General features: G+C 46.5%; 1 protein-coding gene across 5 annotated transcripts in view; it reads right to left on the bottom strand.

Moving 5' to 3' along the window:
* Positions 1-1,331: 1,331 nt before the first annotated feature.
* The window catches only part of SIDT1 (SID1 transmembrane family member 1), a gene marked incomplete at its 5' end in the record, with an annotated part of 92,489 nt that continues 76,890 nt past the window's right edge, over positions 1,332-16,930 (bottom strand). For 3 of the 5 annotated variants that reach the window (XM_080812291.1, XM_080812293.1, XM_080812294.1), the window contains 8 exons: positions 1,332-1,451; positions 3,127-3,240; positions 4,170-4,280; positions 4,377-4,482; positions 7,331-7,377; positions 10,303-10,394; positions 14,318-14,426; positions 15,069-15,205. In XM_080812291.1, the coding sequence (XP_080668417.1) occupies positions 1,389-1,451; positions 3,127-3,240; positions 4,170-4,280; positions 4,377-4,482; positions 7,331-7,377; positions 10,303-10,394; positions 14,318-14,426; positions 15,069-15,205 (779 nt within the window). In that variant the 3' untranslated portion in view covers positions 1,332-1,388. Of the gene's footprint in view, positions 1,452-3,126; positions 3,241-4,169; positions 4,281-4,376; positions 4,483-7,330; positions 7,378-10,302; positions 10,395-14,306; positions 14,427-15,068; positions 15,206-16,930 lie in introns of all 5 variants that reach the window. The other 2 variants (XM_080812290.1, XM_080812292.1) reach the window with 2 other exon arrangements.

Here is a 16,930-nt window from a genome sequence, read left to right as displayed (position 1 = left end):
ACTTCATTTTCACAGGCAAATATATATGGGGTACACATTTGTATGTCTATTTTCTGATTACATCTTACTCCAGGTAATGAGGGTGCTTGGTCCAGATGGGGCTCGTCAGGGGCAGAATTGCTGGACGGTGTGAGAGAAGTGGGTGGCTGAGCTCTGTCACATCTTGCTGGGAGAGAATGAAAATCAGGTGCAAACAAAAGACAGTCCTCAATCGGCTTGCTCTTTGCAACTCAGGAGGATGAGTAAAATGAGTTCACCCCAAGAATTATTTCTAGAGAACTCCAGGGAGAAAACCTGGAGCCCCTGATCTGCAGAAAGTGACAGGGGTTTGGTTGGTGGTGGAGGACCCCCAGTGCAGTGCCCCTGGTTAGAGCAATGATTTATTCCCCACAGGTGACGTGGGCCCAGAATTTAGCTGTCTGAATTGGAGGCTCGAGAAAGCGACTTTGCCTTTGCTGCATTTGCCCCAGGAGCCCATGTCCTTAGGGTGAGGTCTGTTTGCTTGATGCCAATGTCACCAGTCTCTCGACCTGTCAATCTTCTCCTTCCTGCTGCTAGAAGAGTTTTTCCTGTTTCCCCTTCTGCCTTGGAGCTGATGGTGTAACAGAGCCTTCCCGAGAGAGAGGAGCCTGAGTTGTGGGGTCAACACTCAGCAGTGAGATGAAGACACAGAAGTAGGTAAGCACCCAAGACTTGGGCCCAGAGACAGTCACTTGTGAGGACAACTGTGTGACAAAGCCCAATCCAGAGCCCTTCTAATGGGGTCAGGAGCCTGGGGGACACATACAGCATTCCTTCCAAGGAGGTGATTAGCGGGTCCTGCTAAAAGAATTATCCCAGTAGGGTAGGGGGTTGGGTTCCGCCCTCCACCGGACTCTGAGGATTCTCCGTCGTCCCTGGACCTCGGAGGAGCAAGCTGGTGCTCTGGGATGTCCAGAGCAACAGATGTGGAGGTGCAGAGGGGGTCACCTAAAGTGTGAGCAGGAGACCGAAGCTCTGCCCTCTCTGGGCCTGGAGGCAGCTGGATGAAGAGGGCAGTGTTGCTCCCCCTAGCTGGTAAATCTCGGGTGAGGGTGGGAGGAGTCTCGAGACAGTGAGTTGACTTGGATGCAGCTTTTGTCCATGTCAGGGCTGCACACGACAGGGGATGGGAGTCCCTTGACGCTTCAGGGCTTGCCTCTGGCCATACCCATGGCTTCCCCTCTGCTGCCCTGCTTGCAGACTTGAGTCTCCCTCCAGCCCCTCACCTTCCTGGGGGAATGCGCACAGAACTGACTTGACAGAGGGGGAGTGGAGCATTTGGCAGTGGTGACTTGCTGCAGTCCCTGTATTTTCATGAAACAGCACCAAGATCGACTGCTCCCTCTCCCTCTCTTAAAGCTGGAGGCTCAGAAGACAGGGATCTGGTCTCTCCTGACCACATCTAGGTCGTCATCCAAGGTTAACAAAAGCTGGAACGAGAGGGGCAGAGAGATGACGGGGATGCACAGTCACAGCCGGGGTAAGCACCTACCCACACAGGTTGGCTCCAGCAGTGCCCTTACTTGCCTTTCTGTCCCCTACAGCTTTCTGAAACACAGAGCTCTCTAAAGGTGATTATTAGGATTACATAATCCACGTATTAATTCAAATATTTATCGGGGGTCTATGATGTGCTATTCTAAATGCCAGAGATATAGTTTGGAACACAAGGGACAAAACTCCCAGCCCTTCCGGAGTTTACATTTGAGAGACAGCTTCAGACGTGAAGCAAATACCTGAGTACAGTATAGCATGCTAATGAGGTGAGCTAAGTATGGTGTACTGGGTAATAATACGCAATAAAAACAGTAATGGAAATTAGACTATGGAGGGGACACAGGAACTATGGGGTGAGGAAAGGTAAAAAAGTGCTAATAGGGTGGCCAGGGAAGTTATCACTTAGGGACATTTGGCTTATGATCTAGAGGAAATGAAGTCTTATTGCATATAGAGTATTGCTATATAAGAAATGCACACCCCTCCTCCATTTTTAGTTCCCTCTGCCATCACTTCTTCACGTGGAAACTTTCACCCCACTTTTGTTTATCTCTTTTTCTCTAATGAAAGTGTTTATCAGAAATAAAAATCACGAGGAACGAGGTTTATGCGGATTGTTGAACATCCCCAGTTAACCACCAGGGGGCAGCCCCGCTCCACTCTCGAGACAGTGCGGCAGCAGCGCGCGCTCCCGGGGGAGTGCCGGGGGCACAGGTTTATTCGCTGCGTTGTTTTGCGGGCTGAATCTGTGTCCAGGCACTGCGGAGTTTTAATTTGGAAAAATCTCTAAATGAGGTTGAATCGATGCCAGGAGTGATCATCCAAGGTTGTTAGTATATGCACAGCTTCTGGAAAGGTGTTTTGGGCCGCAAGAAATGAAGGGATTACAGGAGAGGTCTGGGGAGACTGGTGAGAAGCAGCAGAGGCCTGGGCTGCTCTCCTGGGTACGCTAGGAATTTGTAAAATATCTGTAAGATATTCAGTGAGACTGGAAGAGGAGGAGGAGTGTGAGGGCAGCACAGGGAGGAATTATCTAATGTCACCCAAATGTGAGTGAATGCCAAAAGTGATTTCTTGGGGCGATTCATGGCATGCGAGTTCTAACAACAAATTCAGTCCGGACCAGGGGCATTTAAGAAATATAATTTTGTCACTCTGTCTTAAAATATTGGGGAGTAAAAGGAAGAGGAAAATAAAGCTCTAACTGAAGGAGAAAAAAATAAATAAAATAGTCTGTATACGGAATTACAATGAGGAACCGGAAAGGGAAGTTCGAGAGAAATACAAAAGGGTAAGGAAGAGGGGTAAAAGAGAAAAGGTATGGGATGTGAAGAAAGAAGAAATTAACAAAAAGGTATTTTTAGGGGCGCCTGGGTGGCTCAGTTAAATGTCTGCCTTCTGCTCAGGTCATGATCTCAGGATTCTGGGATCCAGTCCTGAGTTGGGGTGGGGGGTTCCCTGCTCAGCAGGCAGTCTGCTTCTCCCTCTTCCTCTGCCTCTCCCCCTCCTCCATTTTTCTCTCGCTCACTCTCTTTCGCCCAAATAAATGAGCAAAATCTTTTTTTAAAAAGTATATTTCTTTAAAAAAAAAAGTATTTATCAACTCACCAAGAATGAGAAGAACAGAGCAGTGGCAGAGAGGAAGTGCCAGACGTCATGGTCATCAAAGAAATCCAGCAGGATACACTCCCGGTTCTTCTCCCGGGATTCGGCTGGGGTGCCCTGGAGGAAGGTGAGACAGGATGTGGGTGAGCATTCCTACAGTTCAACTCTCCAGAGGGCTGAACATCCAGAAAGCTACCAAGACACTACTGGTTGCCTGGCTCCAAAAGTAAGCTTCCAAAAAAACATGAGTCCACACAAAATCATGTACACCATATTCACCACAGCTGCATTCCCAAGAGCCAAAGACTGGGAACAATCCAAATGTCCGGTGACTGATGAGAGAGGAGGAGTGCTGTCTCCACACAAGGGAGTGTTATTCAGCAATAAAAAGAGGTGGCTACGGACACATGCGACCCCATGGAGGAGAGCCTGTGCCAGACTCAAAGGCACATGCTGCATGATAAATGGGTAAGAAATATCCAGAACAGGCAGAGCTATAGAGAGAGATTAGCAGTTGTCTATGGCTAAGGTGTGAGGGAGACATGGGGAGCGACAGCTAATGGGCCCAGGCTGGCTTTCTGGGGTGATGGTGATGGAAATGTTCTAAAATCGATTGTGGTGGTGGAGAGTGGAGGCCTCCTCTCTGTTACTGGATACAATCCTGGGCTCCCAGGCCTCAGCTCTCCTCTCTGTGCCACGGATTTACAAAAGCCAGCAGCTGAGGATCTGTTTATGGATGCGGGTTACGAGAAGAACACGCACGCAACAAGGTTTTTGCACACGTTAAACATCACGGGGGCGGAGGGGGGTCGTCAGACGACACGTAATGAAGATCAGTTCTGCTGCGTCTAGAGGGCCACGTGAGGCGCGGCCCTGACCGCGAGGACAGCATGCCATTTAGGCGTGGATGGGAAACACCATCTCTCAGAAAAAGCTTCCATTTCAAAGACAAACAACCACAAGCGCGTGAAGAGAGGGAGGTAGGAAGGCCCGGGAGGCAAGATGGAGGGAGTACATTTCCTTGGCCAAGAAAACCACCCTCTTACCTCCCAGCTGCTGAGATTCTGGAAGAAAAAGTACAGCGAGGCGGCCCACATCAAAGCTGTGGCCACGATGCAGAAGAGCGGGATCGGAAGGAGCTTCTCGGAGCTTCGAAGCTGTGGGTGGGAAGCAGATGCTGCCATGCTGGGGTCCTGCGTGTGCGTGCCCCAGGGCTGCTGGGGTGGGGGCGGACCCCCAGCGCCCTCTCTTACCTTCATGATGATGTAAAAGGCCAGGTAGAGCAGCAGGTTACAGATGAAGATCCCCAGCATGTAGGAAGCAAAGTCCCTGGGCCGATAGACCAGTCCAAAGAGCGCGCTGGGTGTAAGGAGAGTGACTTTGTAGGCATCAAGGGGGGTTCGTAACTGTCTTGGCTTCTTCACTCCCCACTTGTATTTTGGGGAGGAGGGTGATTAAAAAAAAAACTTGAACCTCCGTAAATTACTACACCTCCTTCAGACCTGGCATTTTTGATGATTGTAAGAGTCCCGTAAGTGGGAGTCCCACAATCATCTTTCGCGCCTAGGCGTCCTGCAGCTTTTCATTGTTCTAAAGAACACCACGACGACTAACTGAACCCTTCAGACACAGCGTGCTTTTCTTTTTTCTTCTTCTTCTTTTTTTTTTTTTTGCATTTAAGATTAATTCATTAGATTACTGGAAGTAGAATTATCTCAAAAATTGCCTTGACACACATTATCAAATTTTTGCTCGCTGCCTATGGTTTTTAAACCAGTAGTGAAGTTTATTTTGGTTGGAGTTTAGCATGAGCCTTTAGCATGTTCCACATTTCTGTTCAGTTACACTAAAACTCTTTATTATAAGACCCTTCCTATGTCCTTGTTTTGAAAAGCTTGTTTTTATAAATACAGACATGTACACAAACATAGTTAGATTTCTATCCTCTCCACACTGCTTCACTAATTTGTTCCTAATTTCTAATTTTGGGTCACCGTGTTATTATTTTAGAATATGTCAAATTATCTGATTAGGCTAGCTTGCACTACCCAGTATGGCGGCTACATGTGGCTATTTACATCTAAATTAATGGCAATTAAATAAAATTGAAAATTCAGTACCTCAGTCACACCAGCCACATTTCAAGTGTTCAGTAACCATATTTGGCTAACAGCTACTGTATGGGACAATGCCGTGTAGAACATTTATATCATTCCAGAAAGTTCTGTTGGATAAAACTGGACTAGTCACTATACTCCTCTGCCCTTTGTTCTGTTAATCTTCTTTTGTGGAGACCTTTGGAAATTTTATGCTAAGTAGACAAATAATTTCAGAATAAAATCCTATTAACTTAATTCTAATTTTAAGTTGAAATTTATGCATGCACTTGAGAAATAATATCTTTACAACAGCTGATCTTCTCACCTAGGGCGCGACATCTCTCTTCGTTCAATTAAGTTTTCCTTTATGTCTCCTAATAAGGTTAATTAAATTTTCTGCAGAAAGGGTCCTCCTCTCTCAAAGTTTATTCCGAAGTATTTGAAGTGTAAAGCTGTTCTTAATGGACTGTCTTTTGGTTCACTTTGTATTCCAACCAACTTTGTTCTATATAGAATAGGAAATTTCCTCCTCCCAGAATTTGAATTTTTCAATATACCAAAAACTTTTGTATACTTTTTACTCAGATTCACCCATTATTAGCATTTGCCACATTTGGTTTATCTCTCATTCTTTGTGTGTGCGTGGACTTACATATATATGTACATACATCTCTCTCTTTCTATGTACACACACACACCCACCATCCTTCATGACCATATAAGAGTGATTACTTTTAAGATAACATTCATATTAAGTCACACCATGACTTACAGGACACCATGTCCTGTAATGTCCACAAGAAACTGAGGATGGAGGAATGAAGAGGATGGTAACCCCCTACCAGGCTATCCTGGTGTTGGTGTGTCATCACACCTCATTCATCCCTGCAGGCCTTGATGCCCAAAGAGTTCCTGTGTAAGAAAAGAGAGGCCATTCCCCTTGTCTTGTGAGCAGATTATGGGTTTGGTTTTGGTTACAGGAGAGGCAGGGACAAGCCAGGTGATTGTCAATACTGGGGACATGGTTATCGGTTACTCATTATCAAGCAACTGGTTCCTTTCCTCCTACCAGCACCCAGCACCCTTTCTTGCAGTCATCAGGACTGTGCAGTCTGCCCCCAAAGAGTGGTCAGGAAGAGCACCAAGTGCCAAGAATCACCCACCTCAACGTATCTCTATGTAAAGGAGGGGTCCTTCACAGGTGTAGACCTTACCTGGAGGTAATCCCTGGGTGACAACATTATGGGCAGATTTTTCCAGGAGCATTACCCCAAATAAGTTTTGAATTGTCATGACCAGATTCTGGCTTCCCCTGAAGAGGAATGCCTCTTCTTCCATTCCTTTCATGTCTTAAAGGGGGGCAGGGGTAGGGAGTCATCTTTCTGTCAAAGGTCGCTGAACTTTCCAGCACATCAGCTAAGAACCACAAATAAAAGCAACTAAATTTACTGATTTTTTGGAGGGATTAATAAAATCTCTCACTTATTCACATTTTAAAGTTGAGAACACATTGTATAAAATATAGATAGAAAATATGTGTCTATTGTACTGTTCTATTTTGAAGGCATTTGAAGAAAAAAGGTGATAATGAAGGGAAAGAAGAAGAAGGAGGATATTGGTGTGGTAGGAAGATTGAGACCTACAGGGAAAGAAAGAAATAGGAAAAAGACTTGTATGCCCCCCCCACCCAAACACAGTAAGAAAGGGAAATGTCTGCTGGGTAGCATCTATGGAGAGTTCTACAAGAATTTAAAACAATGCTTCATTTTTACATCTACTCACTTAATCTCTACCGTCTAACTATCTGCGTAGTCTATCCATGCAGATAACAAGTTTGATGTTGGTCTTGTTGAGCAAATGAATTCAGTGCATCAGTGCATTAAGCTCAACTCAACGCCTGAAGAGAGGCCACTGTCGATACACAAGGCTTCTTAGTGCATTCTTTGCAGAAGGAAAAAGTACCTTTCTTTCAAGTCCCTGGGGCAGGCACAGTCCTATACTCACCTTAGTTTTGTATTTCTTTATAAAAATGACAGCCAAGGAAAGCGAAACCACAGTTTTCTAGACATCAACGAAGAGAGAAGACGTGTCTTCCTAAGACTACTTACAAGGACCAGTTCACCAGATTCCCCACGATGAGCAACACCATTCTGTCCTGGTAAGAAAACATCAAATGAGAGGCTGCAGACATCGCTTTTCCTTTAACCTACCCCCTGGGAAACATCTATTACAGGAAAGCAATTGCACGGTGGAAGAGTTTCCATGGTTCTTAAGAAAGCTGTGCTGATAGTCGGACCCTAATCCGCCATGAGAACCAACGGCAAGTCCTGGGACTGAGCAGACGAAACAGCGTCACAGAAGATGTGGTGAGTAAACAGAACTCTTACTGATTCCCCCCAGTGCTGAGGGTAGCTGGGCACCTGGGGCCCACTTCCCAGTGAGCAGTGTCTACAGCTGACTCTGTAGTTAAAAAGCATTAAGCTGCTGGTCTTCCCCGGCGTTGTGTTACTTCATGGGCCATGTGGTGGCTTGTGGGACTCACCTGGGAGGCACTGGTTTCCTACCCATTACTCTGGCTCCAGGGAGACCCTGAAGTTCCCAGTCTCTAAACACACAGCCTCAACACTAAAGACACTAGTAGTGGGGAAAATTGGAAAGGTCCATCTCAGAGGAAAACGACTCTGATAGGGAGTCATTCACAATCTGGTCCTGCACCTCTGCATACAACTTAAAACTTTTAGGTGGTTTCTGATTAGATTTTAATTTGCATGGCCTTGTTGACTATTTAAAAGTGGCGATGCTCTGTCTTTGTGGGTGATCCATCCAGTTTGGAGGAAATATCTTCATTAAAAAAAAATGAATCCATCTATTAGAAAGGCTAAAGCATGGGTCCCCCCAAATGTTAGCATGGATGTGGAGCCATAGGAAGCCTCATTCACTGCCGCTGGGAATGCCAAATAGTACAGCCACTTTGGAAGACAGTTTGGCAGTGTCTTAGAAAACTACATATAGTTTTGCCATCCGATCCAGAAACTGCCCTCCTAGGTACTTGTCCAAAAGAATTTAAAACGCCCTAAAACATAGGACCACACAAAACCTGTGCACGATTTTTTTTTAAAGTAGGCTCCATGCCCAATGCAGAGCCCATTGTGGGGCTCGAACTCACGACCGTGAGATCAAGACCAGAGCCGAGTCAAGAGGCAGATGCTCAGCTGACTGAGCCACCCAGGCACCCCTGTGCACCAATTTTTATAGCAGCTTTATTTGTAATTGCCGGATTACAAGTTGTTCCTCGGCAAGTGAATGGATGCACAACGTGTAGTAACGCATCCAGACCATGGAGTGGTATTTGGTGCTGAAAAGTAATGAGCTACCGAGCCATGAAAAGACATGGAGGCATCCTAAATGCCTATTAATAAGTGAAAGAAGCTAATCTGAAAAGGCTAAAGTCTGTATTATTCCAGCTATATAATGTTCAGGCAAAGGCAAGACTATGGAGACAGTAGAAAGATCAGTGGTTTGCAGGCATCAGAGGGGAGGAGTGGGAAGAGCAGGTGGAGCCCAGGGGGTTTTTAGGGCAGGGAAACGACTTTGTAGGATACTAAAATGGTGAATCCTGTCATTGCAAATTTGTCAAAACTCAAAGAATGTACACTACAGACTCGGAATGATTATGACGTGTTCGTGTAGGTTCATTGATTCTAACGAACGTACAGCTCTGGTTGGGGGTGTGGATAGTGGGGGAGGCTGTGCATGGGTGGGGGAAGGGATCAATGGGAAATCTCTGTATTTTTGGCTCCATTTTTTGTGGATCCTAAAAAGCAGCTTTAAAAAAATAGTCTATGGGGCGCCTGGGTGGCTCAGTGGGTTAAAGCCTCTGCCTTCGGCTCAGGTCATGATCTCAGGGTCCTGGGATCGAGCCCTGGGATCGAGCCCCACATCGGGCTCTCTGCTCAGCAGGGAGCCTGCTTCCTTCCTTCTCTCTCTGCCTGCCTCTCTGCCTACTTATAATCTGTCTGTCAAATAAATAAATAAAATCTTTAAAAATAAAAAAATTAAAAAATAGTCTATTGGGGGGGAAAAAAAAGCCTGTATCCCTTAATGTAAGCAAGCAAACAAACAAAACATTAATTGCTCTTCCCGGCTCACAGCTAAAGCATGCTTAACTCCCCAAAGACTCACAGGTCCTACCGGATTTTTAAGTTTTCACATGAATAAAACCCTATAGGTTTGGGGCCTACAGCTCCTGCCCAAGCTCTAGATGCCTCAAATATTTGCATATTGCTTTATGTAAACATCCTGGGATCGTACACTGTTAGCAAGTACTCTGGTGTGCCAGGCCCAAACAGCAGCACCAGTTGCTGCTGTAAAGGTCCCCCATGACTCAGGGTACATACGTGGCCTTCCTAAGGTCACTGGCCCGCCAGCCAAGATAGAGCTGGGACCGGGGCGCCCATCCCTCTGCTCCGTGGAGCAATGTATAACATACTGAAAACAATGGTGAATTTTTAGGACTTGTGTTTCAGCCACTAATGAATAACACAATTTTGAAAGAATATTCTTGCCCACTGTAAAAAAGTCAAACAAGGTATAAAAATCAAACAAATGTATCCTGTGGAAAGCATAAGTTCTTACTGAAAGCAACTGGAGTGATAGGTGCCCGGGTTTGCTTGGGACAGGCCTGGTTCGTGCCTGCTGTCTGGGTACAATTATGGAGTGAGCGCCTCTTCCCTTTCCCCAAGTGAAATAATCATATTTCTTCGGATGATTTTATCCACGGATGCCCTGCGTTGATCCTTCCCCACAGCAATTGTCGCTGTTTAGTAGTTTTCTATGTATACACATATGTTCTCTTTATACACTAGCAGCGTTTCATGTATAAAAATAGATCCATCCCAGCTTGCTTTCCCATGAGCGAGAAGAGTAAGTAACACGCTTCTTCCCCCTAACTGGACCTCCGCCACCCTGGGCCATCTGGCTCTCTCGAGTTAGAGAACCTAAGCGTCTGCCCCGAGCCTGCCCCTCCTCCTGTTCCCTCGCTCTCTGGGAGAAGGCCAAGGCACACGGGATGTGCACGTACCATGTACAGCGGCCGGCTACACTGGTGGAAAAAGTCCGTGTAGAACACCATCGCAGCCCGTCGGAAAATCCCCAAGTCTGCCGATGACACAATCGCATGGGAAGGCTGAGTCAGAGGTCATACAAGATACTCCCCAATGGCCCAGGCTTGAGGGCCAAGATGATGTCGCCTTCACTTTATGCTTTGCATACCGAATAGGTCAGCAATATATGTTGGCCTTAAAAAACAGTGCCTGCGGCCCCCAGGCTGTCCCAGAAGGCAAGCAAGATCCAGGCATCACCCTGCAGAGAGGCAAGTGAGGGGGGACACAGTAACAAGCGCTCACCAGTAATGTGGGTGGCTGGCCAGCCCTTCCACGGGCCCCTTGGGCTAAGATTCCCTTTGTTTACAGTTCACCCCAGTGCTGGTTCTTCCAGAGCAGAGATGTGATGGGACCCCTCAAGCTACCTTAAAACACCTGCTCTCTCTAGAGGATGGGGAATCTTCGCTCGCAAAAATTCTAATCTGTATTTCTCCATGTGGTTCTAAGTCAGTAAGAACTGAACCCCGGGGTACTGATACTTATGAAGCATGTTCGGAAAGCCTAAACTTGTCAGGAAGCTGGAATCAGAGGGTTGTAAGTTAAGAAGGCGAGAAATAGGCAGGAAAGGAAGTTTTAAATGCCATCCTTCAAAAGCATAGGATGAAACGCAGCAAGTGTAGGTGTTATGATACATGTCATATGAACCGAGTGAGGGTCACAGGTAGAGCAGTCTTTCTGCGTGCCGTCTACCCCGCAGACGTCACAGGAAGGCTGGGGTCTGCTCAAAGCCAGCATTTCTGAGAGGGGGTCCCCAGCTCTGTTGTGAATGCTGTTCCCCTTCATGTCTACCCCTGGGGTCAGTGGAACCAGACTTCTCTAGACTGGTTATACTGAGGGATGGAGGAGGGAGTGGTGGGTCCATGCAACAGCCCAGAAGAGGCACGGGGCAGGCTGGGTTGGAGTGCATCCCTGACCCCGAGCCCCTCTCTCCCCCCTCCCCCCACTGATCGTGCTCAGCCTGGAAGGGGGTTCTGGGGAGCAGAGCTGGCAGGACAGCCCTGCCGGTCGCTTTGTTAAGAAAACAACCAAGAACCCTGGGAAGGGTGGCTGAACGTTACCTGTATCAGACCCGTCTGAATCAGTGGAAAGCAGAGAAGAATTGAGAAAAGAAAATGGTATAAGAAGGTAGCCAAACAGGTAAACTACTGGTCATTTTATTTTTCCTCTCAAAGCGGTGACTTTCATTTTATTTTCCAATTAAAAAAACAATGTTTTCTCATCGTAGAGAACAAAATCTTTCTGCCTGGCTCAAACATTCCCAAGTCTACTATTCCTTAGAGGGAAGCAGACGTCTGTCTCTCCCCATCTCCTTCGGGCACTGTTTGCAATGTGCTGTCCGTCCTCTCTCATGAGCAAACCCCTGGCTCTGAAGCATAGTCAGGATCTGGGCAAGGAGCTCTCTGGTTTTCTGTCTCCTCAGGAAATGCTCTGCCCCATTGCTGCTGCCTTTTCTGTGTCCACGTTCATTTTCAGGTAGGGCCTGAGGGCCACAGAGAAGGCTGTAGGTCATTCTAGAAATCAGAGGCAGCTTCTACAATGGGCAATAAGGCTGGTGTTGGCTGAGCCACGGTCCACTAGCCCAACTTCCCATCTTTGGACTAAATATAGTTGTGACCATTGTCACCATAGAATGGCACATTTTCCTTTAGACACTGGTAAATCTGTGATCATTTGAGGCAGATTCCCTGAGTAGAGAAATTGAACATCTCAGTGATGCTATGCACTGGCTGTCCTCCATTGACCTTGGCCACACCTCTGTCCCGCACTGGGCCCCCCAGGAGGCTGACTGCAGGACCCCATAAGTGGCTTTGCTCCCTCTCCATGGATTTGGATGACGGGAAACCCCAGCAGGAGATTGGAGGGGCTCAGGGAAGAGAGTGAGCTCGGAGTGTACATCCACCTGGCACCTTCCCTGGGAGGTTGCCTCAGACTGGCCCATGTCTGTCATCTAAAGGTCACTGCTCCTTTCAGAGGGACTTCCCCTCCTTCCACATTTTGGTAACCACTCCCTCCCTGTCCTTTGGACTTCCTTGCTCCTGACTCCAGGTTGCCAGGCTACCCCGTTTGCTCTCCTCTACTTCGACCTTGTCTAAGGAAGGGTCCCTTTGTGATCAAATCCTCCATCTTCATGTGTGACATCTTTTTCCTGTTGAGACGCTCCAGACGATCACATGGTCATAACATAATACACTACATTTCTCCTTTTTAAGAAGGTAAACTAATAGAGTAAGGCAAAAATCGCACGGGGCAAAAGTAGTATAAATATACTAAAAGCTCCCTTATGTATTATTAATGGCCCCTACTGTCACATATATCTGAATTCAAGTTCGTTTTTCCAATTCTGGGAGAACCCGGGAGAAGCCAGAACAACAGTGCTTCAAATTATTTTCCTTTTCAAAGTTGACTTTGCATGACTTCACTCACCTGTGAGTCTGGAGGTTGGGACATGACCAGAGCCCAAACCAAACGCTCTACACAACCACTTAGCGATGCTTCCACTGCGCAACATGAAGATACACCGGCTATGTTAACGCCAAAGGCAGATCTACTGACTGAGCCCAAGGGGAAAACTACACTGCTGAAATTGTTTTATTCAAATTTCTAATCGTAAAGCAGCTTGTTTATGTAGAATCACTCTTAGACCTGGCCATATTTTAAAGGTCCTCAATCCCCAGTGAGTGAGGGGTCTGTTGGATGAGGGAGTTACTCCTTCTCCTTCTGGGCCACATTCTGAATTCCAGAGCCCAGAGTTTCCTGCCCAAATGGACCTGAGTTCACTCAGAGCCTGCGTAGCCCCCTTCCTCCGTCGATCTTCCTGAGGGCATTGGGTGCTGTTAGAGTGGGCACCTCTAGGGTCAAGGAGTGGCCAACTGGATGTTGTGCAAAATGTCGATGTACATACCTGTGAGACTGCTTAAGATGCAGGACAGAGCCAGAGTGGAAAGAAAAGACGGATAGGGGCTGGACACCAGCTCTCCTAATCAGCTGTGTTCTGGAGTGTTCTTGAGGAGCTGACAATTTTAAATTTGAGCCTGGACCTTCTAGGTTGTAATGAAGGCATATTATATTCATCAGTTTGTTGGTTTCCCTCTCTCTCTCCCTACCTCCCTTTCTTTCTTCCTTCCTTCCTTTCATGTATTTAATAGGTTCTTTTTTTTTTTTTTTAGCCTGCTTTAGAACTTCAAAATTTTTACACATATGATTATGTGGACTTTTATTTACAATCTTGTTTTGAGCTCTGCAAATATTAGGGATGGGCCTATGTTTATATGTAATTAGTTTTCTTGAAATATATAAAAGAATATTTAAGTCTGACTTCCTGGCCCTTCAAAGGACTGGGGAAATGTAATTCTCTACAATGACTCAAATCTGTTCCCGCATATAACGAGTGATGGTCCCAGATCAGAAACGGATTTCCATGGAGCAGTCAGTGCTCTACGGTGATATGTGTACATTGTTGTGGGGGAGTTCAGCCGGGGTCCTGCCTGTTAAGAATGGTAAGTCTCAAAATATTCGTTCCAGTCCCAGAATTTGAAAACAACATAGAATTCATTCTCGATAACCATTTAGCCTGCTCAGAGAAATGCTCCTTTTAGATGCTACAGACTGAAAAGGATTTCTCTAGGTGGAGCGAGTGGCGTGATGGGTGCACCATTCTTCAAACACACTTTCAGAGTTCCGTGAGTTATCAAGCACTGGGACTTGGAGCTGGAGGTCTGCCTCAGTCTGAGGTAGGGCAAGCTTAGTTCTCGGTTGAAAGGAGAACTAGTGGCAACAGCTCAGGGTGATCCAATACAGGAGAAGTTACTAAACACAGAATTCAGAGACCGTGTTCATGATGACCCCCAACACTTCCATTTAGGGTAAGCAAAGACAATGTTTTCTTGGGGTACATTCATCAGTGTGTTCAGTATAGGGTAACAGGTGACTCACCTATCTTGAAACGACCCATGTAGTAGATCTGGGTGCTGAGGGCCAGGGACACCAGGATATGGATTGCAGAGAAGATGACCCAGAACCACAGGTCATTTTTTCCAAACACCTAGGAGTAAAGATGGAAGTTACCTTCAACGGGGCTGTTCCCCACAGAACTCATGAAAATCATTCTGTCATGTATGCATCCGGAGTTAAACCCCAGCCGTGCATGCATTGTGGTGTCTCTCCCCCACCCCTAACTTCTGTGAGCTCACAGGTACCTTACTGCGCCAAAACGAATGGCTACCCGTGACAACGGGAGAGAGAAGAAATGGGGGGGGCACCGAACAGCAACAATGGAAGGGCAATGGAAGGTGTAGAGTTGGGGGCCAATACTCTTCAAATAACTGCACCCAACCCACACATGTCCCTGCACATTCCACAAGTGGCGTCCACTCAGTCTCTCTCGGATCAGCTTGTCCATCTCTACGCCGATCTCAAGTGAGTCAGGTCCCAGCTTGACGGGGAATCTCTGCAGGGCTGGCTTTACAGGTGCCTCTTACATTATTAGAGATAACTAGTTCGGTATGTCAGTAAAATACCATGAATTGACCCCCGATGGCCGTCTATCAGGAACCAAGGATTGTGATTCATTCAAACCTGTTCTCCTGGGGTCAAGCAAGCAAACAACAGTAAACTTTCCAAGGAGGGGGGCGCCCTCTAGGAAAGTGGGGCTGAAGGCGGCGGGGGCAGGGAGGTGGGCACGCACCACTCCGAGGACGGTGAGCGTGATGACCGCCGCGAAGGAGGCATAGGCGGCGTAGGCGCTGGCATTGATGTCTGGGTGGCGGGTCTGGTAGAGCTTCAGCATGCAGAGGCCGGCGATCATGTACATGAAGGAGGTGTCTGAGGGCACACAGGAGGGGAGGAAACAGTCAGGACCCAGTGGGCCACAGATCCTCTGGAGCCTGGGAACCCCTGTCCTCAGGCCCTGGAGTATTTGTCGCTTTCAGACTATGTGGAGACCTCCATCAGGACAGCCTCTGCTGGCACGTTCGCTAGCCAGACCCCACACATCCCGTTTCTAAAGCCGTCTGAGGCTGTTCCTACTTCACCGAAGCAAAGCATCCGATGACACGGTAAGTAACTGACTGTCCCTACTTGCGGGGGAATTTGTGTTTAAATGCTGCTGTTTAGCAGTTGTAACAGGTGCCCATACTGGGTGACAATTAGGGAGCTGGGACAATAAAAAGCATCCTAGGTGGCCTGGTAGGTCCTTACCAGCATCCTGAGATAGAACCACATTGATTGCTGCTCATACCCAGCTTTACAGCCAAGGGATGGAAAACAGCTAGAAATGAAATGTGGCGTAGCTGCGTGAGAAGTATCGAAGTGCAATTTCAAACAACAAGGCAATGTCCCATATTACTCAAGAATGCAGTGAAACATTTAAATGATGGACAGTAACATGTTCATGCTGATGTAGGGATATGGGAACTCTCAGGCAGCGAGTGGAAGTAGGAATTAATACTCTGCAGAAACTGAGTATTTTGGCAAAATGGAAGATGCATAAGCCAAGTGACTCCAAAATTCTACGTCTAAGTGTCCCAGGGAACCTCTCCCACGTGTGCACAAAGAGAACTACGTAAGGGTGTTCACTGGACACTGTGCAACGTCTGGATGGTGCCCCATAGATGCAGTGTTCATATTTTTATTACAGAAGATGACAGTCCTTAAAAATGAGTGAACTGGATGTCCTTGATTCAATATTGGTAAATCTTGAAAACATATCATTGGGTGAAAAAAAAAGTTACAGAACAGAGTGTGATAACTAAATATTAATTTACTACAAATGTAGTAGAATTATAAAAACAAACTGGACTGATAAATATCAAATTAGTCATAGCTGTTGCCTCTGGGGAAGGGGGGGAATAAGTTTGGAAAGCAGTTCAAGGAAACTCAAACTTTATCACGGCGTTTTATTTCTTAAAAAGTAGATTCAAGGCAAATATTTTAAAAATGTTGGCATTTGTTCTGAGTGGTGATATGGTTCTCTACAGTTTTTTTTTTCTATTAAAAATGTTTCTAACTAAAGAAAATTAAATGTGACAGAATTTCCGTGGTGTTCTGGATTTATAGACAGAGGCTAGAAGACAAACATAAAAATGACTGCTTTTAAAATCCCTATCCTTGAGTGTGGGGGTCACTGTTAATTGCCTACTACTAAGCACCAGTTCTTCCTCGCCTCCTTTCTGACAGCGTATCAGTACTAACTCAGATATCTTGCCCCATTTTCAATTCAGAAATTCATGCCTTTCCGATTTGTTTCAGCAAAGCTAACTCCAACCCCTGGTTCTACCAATGGGTCTCATTGGTCTAAAGGTAGTGCCCTGCCTTTGCCACCATGATCGGTGTACCAGCCCACGCTTGAGCTAACCGTGGGCTTGTGACTATTTAAACTACTGAGGTATGGAAGAACGTCATCTGGGGGTTTTTGGCAAAGAAATTTCCTTGCTTTTAAATGAAGGCTTCTGGAAACCAGCTTGCTGCATCCACCAAACATCATGAAGTAGAGATGGGAAGCCAGGACCTGCTGTAGCTATTTTTGCCATCATGAGTTTCCTAAAAGCT

The sequence above is a fragment of the Martes martes genome (assembly GCF_963455335.1).
Source record: "Martes martes genome assembly, chromosome: 1".
NCBI lineage: Eukaryota > Metazoa > Chordata > Mammalia > Carnivora > Mustelidae > Martes > Martes martes.
The sequence above is the reverse complement of the archived record's forward strand: the minus strand, read 5'-3'. Positions and strand labels throughout refer to the sequence as shown.